The sequence below is a fragment of the Echinops telfairi genome, unplaced genomic scaffold (genome assembly GCF_000313985.2).
Source record: "Echinops telfairi isolate 266 unplaced genomic scaffold, ASM31398v2 ScPeMD7_7469;HRSCAF=8507_0, whole genome shotgun sequence".
In the NCBI taxonomy this organism is placed as follows: domain Eukaryota; kingdom Metazoa; phylum Chordata; class Mammalia; order Afrosoricida; family Tenrecidae; genus Echinops; species Echinops telfairi.
In genome coordinates, this window is record NW_022111372.1 from 48,007,804 (window position 1) to 48,018,491 (window position 10,688).

The 10,688-nt window shown below is 39.0% G+C and overlaps 1 protein-coding gene across 1 annotated transcript; it reads left to right on the plus strand.

Annotated features, from left to right (window-relative positions):
* Nucleotides 1–6,402: 6,402 nt before the first annotated feature.
* LOC101645456 (olfactory receptor 2G3-like) lies at nucleotides 6,403–7,356 on the plus strand. The gene has a single exon (XM_004697171.1). The coding sequence runs from the start codon at nucleotides 6,403–6,405 to the stop codon at nucleotides 7,354–7,356; it is 954 nt and encodes a 317-aa protein (XP_004697228.1).
* The last annotated feature ends 3,332 nt before the right edge of the window (nucleotides 7,357–10,688 follow it).

A 10,688-nucleotide genomic window follows, 5' to 3' on the forward strand; every position in this document is an offset into this window, starting at 1 on the left:
TAAGCCTTTTGGCCTCTGCCCTTCTCCTCTAGTGCTGATAAATGCCCAAAGGACACCCCGTTCTGCAAGCCAGCCTCTTGCTCAGAAGCACTTAAATGTACCCATTCCATGAGCCCAGAACCCACCAGTCTGACTCATGGCCTCAGTGCTACAGCTTCTGGTGCCTCTGCTGTCTGCACTCTTTCATGCAGGGATCTCACATGTGTTTTGCTGGTGACTCTTTCTTCTCATTATTTAAAAAATGGTTTTATTGGCATATACTTCACCTATCATACAATTCAATCATTCAGCCACATTAAGAAGATTTGTGCAATCATCACCACAATTCATTTCAGAGGGTATAACTTCTCCATAGGATTTTTTTGGCTGTAATCTCGACAGAAGCCAGTTGACACATCTCCCTCTTGCAGTGTAGCTGGGTGGGTTGAAATGCCAACTTTTAGGGTGGCAGCTGAGTGCTTGACCATTTGTCCCACCCTGGCTCCTTTCTCTCTTTCAGTTTACCAGATTTTAATTTCAAAGATATGCTTCATTTGGAATTTGTGGGTAGAGGAAACTGATAAGTACTTGACTATTATCCAAATGTTGGTGGTTTGGAAGACCAGAGTGGAGAATGGCTTTGGATAGGTCACAGTAGTTCTACTGTGTACAAATGGAGTTGCCATGAGTAGCCATTGACTCCACAGCAATCCCCAATGACAACTGCTTAATTCTAGCATGTATATTACATAAAAACACCCTCCTTTCTTGATCCATGCATCGCCACCGCCAATGTTAACTTCTGAATAGCATCTGTCCCTTAATGTAGATGTTACTGTGATCTGCCAACACTGCAGTCCCTGCACCCAAGTGGACAGCCACACCACTGACTTATCTCAGAAACAGATTCAATCATGACTGAGGTAGTTTGGCAAGGAGAGGCTATAAGAAATGACCCTACAGATTAAAGTAGGGGAGGAAAGGGGAGTTTCAAGTCCTATAATAAAAGATAAGTCCTGCCTATCTTCTTTCCTTTCACTTTTTAAAAATGTGATCATCTACATCTGTATAAAAGAGTACACAGAGAGGATTTCCTTCCTTGTCTGATCTCCAGCCTCTTGGTCCTTTATCTCTCCCCCACCCCAGGCAGCCAATGTTAGCTTCTTGGATAGATTTCCAGAAATTTTTACATATTGAAATGGATACATGAGTGTTTCAAAAATCTTGTGGAAAAATTCTATTATCTTTTCATTCCATTTTCCATGAACTTTTTGAAGCATTCTTATATTGCCAGCCAAACATTCTATTTCTTTTTTTGCATTTCCCCTCTAATAACACATAATTTACTAGCCTACTGCAATTTTTGTCACATTCGTTTATTGAAGATCATTCCAGTTCATTTTTTTCATGTTTTGGTGATTTTTTATCTAGAAATACCATAATGATTTAGCAACCATGTGGTTCTGTAGATGCTTAGGTTCTGTCCTGTCTTTGTTCATGAGTCACTTAACCCCTTTGCCTGACTGTCCCACGTCTATTCAAAGACCTCAAAGCCAAACTCAGCCAGTTGCTGTGGTGTGGATTGTGACTCATGGTGCCCCCTTGTGTGTCACAGTAAAGCTGTGGTCTGTAGAATTTCAGTGGCTGACTTTTCCTGAATGGATCATCAAGTCTTTCTTCTGAGGCACCTCTGGGTATCTAGAGCCACCAACTTTCTGGTTAGCAGCCAAGCACTTAACTGTTTGATCCATCAGTTAAAATTTCCAAGCAGTATCACAGTGTTAATAGCTCTGCACCAGTTTTTGTTAGGATATGGTATGCTATTTAAGTCTACCTAATGCTTAGATTATTAAATCTACACCTTTTATTTTAGGAATGGTTTGTAATGTGCTTTAAAATGTTTTTATATTCTTGCAAGTGTTTGTTACATTTAAGAAGTTTTCATAATTCTGCACCATGAATGTTCCATCACACATGATATTTTCAGCAAAGACAGATATACATGTATAAATATTCTCTGTCAAAGATATATATGTATATATCTATACAGATATAGATATAGACAGATAGATGATAGATAGATAGACACATAGATACATAGAGATAGATGATAGATAGATGATAGATAGATAGATAGATAGATAGATAGATAGATAGATAGATAGATAGATAGATAGATAGATAGATAGATTCCCGGTGTTAGGGCAGGTTGACTAGGGAAACAAATCACGTAACATTCATATAAGAAAGAGTTTTATATCAAGAAGTAATTATAAAACAAGAAAGCGTCCTAACTATGTCCAACTCAAGTCTGATACTAATCCATGCATCTGACACTAGTCCCTAAGTTCCTCTTCAGACTCACACACCTATATGCAATGATATCACAGGCTGGTGGGAGCAAGAGTCCTGTGAATCGAAAGTCAGTGGAAACATGGCAGGGCATCAGCAACTCTCAGGGTGGCCAATAGAGTCCCAGCAAGCAGCAAGAAGGAAGTTCCCAGGAACCTCCTTTTCATGAGGCCACATTCCCCAAGGAGGTACCATCACACTGTGACCTGATTGACAGGTTGGATTCATCCCTGTGCTTTCATACATCTTGTAGTTCATATAAAATCATCTAACTACCACAGAGACTGTTGACAGTAGTAGAAAGCCTGGTCTTTCCCCTGCAGTGTGGGTGCTGGTTTCCAACCAGGGCCTTGCAGATTACAGCCCAACTCGTGACCACCGTGCCACAGGACTCCCTTTTTCACAACAGTGCTCTCATATAATAGTTACCCATTTGTGATTGCCTTATTGCCCTCTGCACAATGTCCTTCAGGTTTATCCATTATATAAGGTGTTTTACAGACTGATCGCTAGTCTGTATTCTCTAAGGCACACACCTACATGGTCATGGGCTTCATCCTAGTCCCACTATATCATTCCAAATGTTCCTTACCTCAGCCAGCTGGCCATCTTGTCAATGTGCAGTAGTGGCCGTGGCACTCTTAGTCAAGAAGCAGTTCAGATCGCCATAGGAGGAACTTTAGACCTCCTGACTGACTGTTAGTTGGGTACTTTAGAGAAACAAATCCACAGAGAGATTTTATATGAAGATTAAGTGTGCATCAAGAAAACATCCCAACCCAGTGCTTCCCAAGCCCACAAGTCCAACATTAACCCTTTAACCCATATGTCATACACCAATCCACAAAGTCCTCCTCCACCTCACAAAACAGAGGCAATGACGCCAACTGCAGGAGGAAAGCCGAATCAGTGAGTGTGTAAGCATCTCAGTGCTGGCAGGGGTCTCCATACAGCTGCTCCAGCACCCAGGGCTGCATCAGGGGAGGTCCATGAGGCCTCTTCTCGGGGATATCTTGCAGTAAGTGAGCATTGCCAGCTAAAGCAGGGCTAAGGCAGCTGCACCCTGGTGCGACCGTCATAAAGTAAGAGACCCGAGAACTAGAAAGGCGAGGCTCACCGAGCCATTTATCTCTCTACCCTTCAATTAACCCCACATGTGTTTATTGGCCAGGTTGGCACAATAAACTTTAACTCTCTCAATGATGTCAGGAAAGTTTTCTTTCAGAAGACTTTGGATTGTTTTCTCTGAGTTTTTTGTTTGTTTATTCCTATTCTTGAGCACCAATTAGGCATAAGTTATTGTTATTGTCTCACATAATTCTTAGAATTTCTTTTGCTCTTTTTTTTTATTGTTGTTCTTCTAGATTAGACTCAAGAGATTTGTCTTCCAGCTCATTATTTCAGTCTTCCATTGCTTCAATTCTACTGCTCTATTTTAAAGTGTTGTTTAATTCTATTATCTTAATAATAATTGTCTGCATTTCTCTCTTTCTCTTTTTGGTATGGTTTCTAAATTTCCGTTTATTTTTCCTGTAGCTCTCTTTATCTTTTATCAGCTTCTTGAAAGTACCTGAAAATTCTTCTGAATTCCTTTTCTGGTAGTTCTCTGGTTTTTATTCTCCAGTAAGCTCTTTTAGTCATTGTTTTTGTCCATCTGTCTTGCTTCTCTGTGGGAATTGAAGCTGTCTATGTCTCTGAGACAGTGTGATGCAACAGTTGGAGGTGTGAGAATGAATGTGTCATATAGGGACAGGTGAATCAGTCAAATGGTCTGAAGAAAGAATTTTTTTTAAAAGCACGCATTGTGAACAAATAAAAAAAAAAAAAGAGTAAACATAGAATTATTTCCTATGTCTTATGTCCTATGTCTCTCCACTGGTGGTTTATCAAAATATCAAAAGAGAACTGTGCACATGCAAATGTGCACACACGCATGCACACACAACACACACACACACACACTCACACAAATGGCTGCTGGTTTTTCCTCAGGCTCCTGTCCTATGACTCCGTTTGTAGACTCCTGGGGAGTAAGCAGGTCGGAGAGTGGATTTTGGATTGTACAGTAGATCCTTGGAACTTGACGCTAATTTGTTCTAGAAGGAGCATCCAGATGTGATGCAGTCGAGTTCCGTATCAATTTTTCCCATAAGAAATAACTGAAAATGGATTAATCTGTTCTTGACCACCAAGTTTTTACCCTAACCTTTCCTTTGATAGAAAACATTACACATAAATATCAAAGTAATTAAGTTCAGAGTTAAATAATATAATTTAAATAAGAAACACAATATTAAAAAAGTTTTTAACAACTAAAGTATGGCTCATATCTTGAGATTGATGAGGATCTGGATCTATGGACACGTATGTGGAGAGGAGGTATGGAGAAAGAGTCATTGTTTGGAAGGAGAATCCCCTTCCAGAAAATCAACTGGTAGCTGCTTTTCAGGAGTGTGGTTTTTTTTTCCCCTTTGACTTTCCCCTAGGACCTGGCTGGCTCTCCTTAAAAAAAAATCTGTCTAATGTGGTCTGCTGTTGGCATTTCCTTAACTGTTTTCTAAAAGGGTTTACTAAATTATCATCAGCAATATGGATAACATGGTTCACCATTTCCATATCATGATGATTCTTTCTAAAAACTCTTTCTTAGGACCCATGTTTTTTTATCTAAAAACAGTACAAAAGGTCACAAAACCTAAGAAAATTATAGCAACACCCTTATAACATAGCCGTAAAATGTTTAAGCAATGCATGCTAGCAACATCAGCTAACACCGAGTTAAGGAAACACAACTGCCTGTGTTCACAGAAATCACCACGTGTGTCGGGTTGGATTCCGATGTTTTGTTTGAGCTCCCATGAAAAATGTTCTCGACGTTTTGCATTGAAATCCAATTATGTCGAGTACTGATGTGGTCAAATACTGGGTTTCTACTGTATTGTCCACCTAGCAGCATAGATTACTCCTGTGAATTTGTTTAAAAATTCAAATTCTCTATCCCAGACCACAATTACTGAATCAGAAATATTGGAGGGAAGGCGCAGAAATGTGTGTTTTAACTTGGTCTTCTGATGATTCTATTGCATCTATGTTGGAACCACTGCTGTTATATATCTTTCCGCAGGCTTGTTTTGTTTTGTTTTCTGATAAAAATTAAGCCACGTAGAGATTGACCGAACACGTTATGTGAAGATTCTAAAAACAAGGGAGCTATATGTTTTTAGACATTGTTTCCTACTGTAAAAGGGGAATCGATCGAAAGGGAATAGCTTGCCTAGGGAATCAAAAATTAACTTCAGCATTAAAATCAACATTTCTACTGAAGGTTGCCAAGTCATGGAAATTGCTAAATTCATTTAGTTGGTTCTGCAGAAATATAACTATCAGTCTTCATTGACTTATTTTCATATAGATATAATAAATTGAGTATCAGTGCAGCTGTGAAGGCATGCTGCAGACGGGGCAGGAAGGGTTAATCTATTCTTTTCATACCAGATTTTTAGGATCACCTTTGTGAAATTGATGAAAAATTGTCAAAACCAAACTGAGTCATTTTCTTTTCCCTCTCCAGCTACCTCTTTGAGCCACATCTATCTTTCATCAGCACAAAGTTCTACGAATTTGGGACCTGGACAAAGTCACCTTGTTCACTATATCGTAGATAAATTTCCGTCTTTGACCTATTGGAGGCTCTGGTTATGTGTTTGATGATTAATGGACAATTGGATAAAAGTGCATGGGATGTGGATTGAAGGGGGTTCTATGAAGGACAGAGTTCTGAGCAGTTCAGAGACAGGAACATAGAGAAAAGAGCGGAGGAAGAATTGTGATATGAGACCATAGTGATTCCTGCAGATGTGTGTTCACTTTCTCCTCTGCTTTTGTCATTTTCTATAGTTTAGGAGATTCCTAAAGTAATCATCTGTCTCCTGTGAGGCAAAAGAAAGGAAAAGACATGATCAAGAATTTTCCACTTAAGACAGTTTGAGGCAACATTCTCACCCAGGAAAGGCAGAACACCATGGTCACATGACATCCTCTTTCTCTTCCTCACAGGCCACGCAGAAGGTGATGGGAAGAGAGAATTCTACTTCCGGAGGAGACTTCATCTTGGTAGGCTTTTCGGAGCAGCCATGGCTAGAAAAGATCCTGTTTGTGTTCATCTTGATATTTTACCTTCTTACAGTCATGGGTAATGGGACCATTATCCTGGTATCCCACCTGGACTCCCAGCTCCACACACCTATGTATTTTTTCCTTGCTCACCTGTCCTTTATTGACCTCACACATGTGACCTGCATCAGTCCTCAGATGCTGTTCAACCTTGCGGGGTCAAACAAGTCTATAACTTTTGTTGGCTGTGTGGTCCAGCTTCTCATCACCCTGGGTCTGGGGGGCACGGAGTGCATCCTTCTGGCCATGATGGCATATGATCGCTATGTTGCTGTCTGTCAGCCCTTGCATTATTTCACCCTCATGCCACCGCAGCTGTGCTGGATATTGGCCAGCATATCCTGGGTTGTTGGTTTCAGTAACTCATTGATCCACACCCCTATCACAATGACCTTTCCCCGATGTGGCCACCGTCGGATAAACCATTTTTACTGTGAGACGCCCCCAGTGCTGCAGCTGGCCTGTGTGGACACCACAAGTTACAGGAAGGAGATTACAGTGCTGAGTAGTGTCTTCCTTGTATTTCCTCTCTCACTAATCTTAGCCTCTTATGGTCGAATTGCCCATAGTGTGTTGAGGATGAAGACACCCGGGGGGCGACAGAAGGCCTTTGGGACCTGTGGCTCCCATCTTACAGTGGTGTCCGTCTTCTATAGTACCGTCATTTATATGTACATGGCCCCAAAGCCAAAGCTTTCTCAGGATGTGACCCAGTTTGTGGCACTTCTATACAACTTGATTCCATCTGTAATGAATCCAGTAATTTATACCTTGAGAAACAGAGATGTCAAGGAAGCAATAAGGAAGCTGGTGATGGGGAAAGAAAAAAAGGAGGATGCAGACTTTTCATAGATTTCACCATATTACAGAAAAGGAAAACATTTCTACAGGAAATTTGGGAGGACACTACAGATTTGGGATTGAATATTGGGCTAGGCAATGACTTTGAAAACTATCACAGTCTCTCTGTGAATTCCTGTCTGCCTTTTAATGGTGACTTTAATAGTTATGCATGTGATTTGGAGGAACAAGTGTCTATGTGTAGAATTTCTTTTTGTGAGTAAAAAATTCAAACAAGACAAGGCTCCTAACATTGTGAATTTCTTAAGGTTTGTGCTTATTATTTTCTGGTTCTAGCCCAATTTTTTCTTCTTCATTATCATTTTTTCTTTATTCTGTTTTCATTCCATTAATAAACCATCCATATGTTGCTTTCTCATACCTGATATGAATCAACTACCTGAAAAGTCTTTATTTTTGTTATCAATGTTACACTTACAAAAATTTGTAGAGATAAATAATTCTAAAAAGCACACTAAAATGAACAGGACATTACTCCCATCCAATTCCTTTTCATCAAAAATAATAACTTTCAGTCTTTTTATTTTGTAATAACTCTCTTTGTATTTATTAGGGAATCTCAGCAATTCACATATTCTATTGCTTCTATTTTCAGTTTTAAGCATTATCCTCTCAATGACAAATGGAAATACAGGTCCTCTGTTCCAACCCCACCTCATGTACAGTCTCCATATCTCTATCCTTTCAGTGTAAACTGGTCTTGATCAATACATAAATTATGTAAATTATTATGACTCTGAATGCTCATTAAAATTTGGCTACTTGGTAAATTACAGTTATTCCTGATTTCTTAAAAATTTATTGCTTTATAATGGCAGTTAATTATAAACTTTTTCAATGTTTTTTTTCCTTGTTTAGTTTCTAAGTACAACAGTGTGTTAGTCTCAAAGGCCTTTGGTAACAAATTACCACAAACTAGGGGGCTTATGGAGGAGACCTGGTGGCAAAGAGGTTAAGAGTTCAACTGCCAATCAAAAGATTGGTGGTGTGAACCAACCAGTGGATCTGTGGGAGAATGATGTAACAGTTTGCATCCTTAAAGATTGCAGCCATGGAAATCCAATGGAGGCATTTCTACTTACTTGCCTTGAGTTGAGACTGATTCCATTGAAATGGGATTGGTTTGGCCTTCAAGGCTCAAAATATCAGCTATTCATTTGTGTTAGACTGGGTTCTCTAGAGTGATAAAACCAGAATGCTAATAATTATATGTATATTTATATAGATAGATAACACAAGAAATAAACAGTTAAATTATAAAGCATTGAGATAGATAGATAGATAGATAACACAAGAAATAAACAATTAACTTATAAAGCTGTACATACACCATACTTCAAGACAAAATTTCATCTATTTGTAATTACAAATAAATATTTCACAATATATAATTACATACTGTTTTTGTGATTAATCACTATGCTTTAATTATGTTCAATTTGTAACAGTAAAAATGCATCCTGCATATCAGATATTTACATGACGATCTATAACAGTAGCAAAATGACAGTGATGACGTAGCAATGAAAATAATTTTATGGTTGGGGGTCACCACAACATAAGGGACTGTATGAAAGGGTTGTGTCATTAGGAAGGTTGAGAACCACTGCCCTAATGGATTAAGAATTTCTCGACAGAGCTTCCAAGGCTACGAATCTTTATGGAATGCCACAACCCTCCTCCTTGGAGTACACAGTGTAAACCGCTGGCTGACCTTTCTGTTAGCAGCCAAACAATGTAACCACTGCACCACCAGGACTCCTTACAAGTGGGAAGCCTATCACCTAAAGGGACAAAGTAGAGAAAAGATTCTATTTCACAGGCTGTAAAGTATTGCTTGGCTCTTTGGTATAAAGGGTAAGTAAGGCCAAGTTTTTGTTGGATAGGCTAAGTCTACAATGTAATATATTCACCATTCACAGAAACAATACATAAGCCTAAATGGAAACATGTTTATGTGTTTTCCTTTTGTGTTTATCTATGTTTATCTTGCATTCTTCCCAAGTTTATTGATTCTATAAATAATTGTTCTCTATTTCCTTAGATCCTCCTTAAAGACTGAGCAAATGTAATGTACACACAGAATGCTGACTTTTAAACAATGTTTAAAAATAGCCAGCTAACAAATGTCTTGGACAATTAGGTCACACAGGGCTCAGCAATTATCATGTTAGTTGATTTGTAAGCCTTTAATCCAATTGCAAAATTAATACTGCTAGCATTACAATGCATATGAGGGGGTTTCAAAAAGTTCATGGAAAGATGACATCTTTTACTTCCATTTTCCCACAACCTTCTTGCCCCCTCATATAAAATTAAACTTTGTGTTTTGTTTGATTAAGTTTAAAAACAATCAATTGTGGTTAAGCACTGGACTGCTATCTGCAAGGCTGGTAATTCAAATTCATCTCCAGCTCTATGCGATACTGATAAAGGTTGGCTTTGATTTGGGGGCTTGCAGTATAGACTCGAGTAGTATAAGCCGACCAGAATATTAGCCGAGGCACCTAATTTCACCACAAAAACTGCATTAAAAATGTGCTGAAAAACTCGGCTTATACATGAGTATATATGGTAGTCCAAACTGGGAAGCATTTAGTATATCCTGTCATGGTTCTTCTTAAACTTTTGATATGCCTCAGGATCACACTGTTAAGAGAGACTGTGGGCTCTAACCCAGAGTTTCAATCCCAGAAAATGGTGATGCTACTAGACTGGGGACCATACTCTCTTAAGAATCCATCTTAAATCAATGGCTCTTAGCCCTGGCTATGTAATAGAATTACCAATAGTACCATGGAGTTTGCTAAAAATCCAAATACCTACTCCTCTTTCTGTCTCACCACTTACCATTGATAAGACAAAATCAACATCTCAAAAGATATGGTCTGGATCTGTGTGTTTTTAAGAATCCTCATTGAGAAAAACTGACTCAGACCACAATTCCAAGCAAAAATGCAAACTGAATTATTTCCCAAAGGGTCCACACAAGCATCAAAATGATCTCTGGCTCTGTTGGAAAATTTTAGTCCTTCAGGTCCCATCCAGAACCTCTGTGCTGGGGCTCAAGAATGCTCATGTTATGTAAGCATTCCGTGCCATTTCCACACACGATAGCTTGAGAACTATTGGGTTAAGACTTAATTTATTTTCTAACATGAATGATTGGTTCATCAGGATAAAAGGGCTTGCTGCACTGGTCTTTACTTATGTGCCTACCTGCACTAACTACTTTTCCAGCCCCTCTTATAGCTGTTTTATCATATAACAATTTTATACAGTGAGGTGTAAACAGAAATTTGCTGGGGAGATTTGTAGAAGAT

Bases quoted from the DNA above. Each gene is read 5' to 3' on its own strand.
- LOC101645456 (XM_004697171.1), top strand. From the start codon at position 6,403: ATGGGAAGAGAGAATTCTACTTCCGGAGGAGACTTCATCTTGGTAGGC.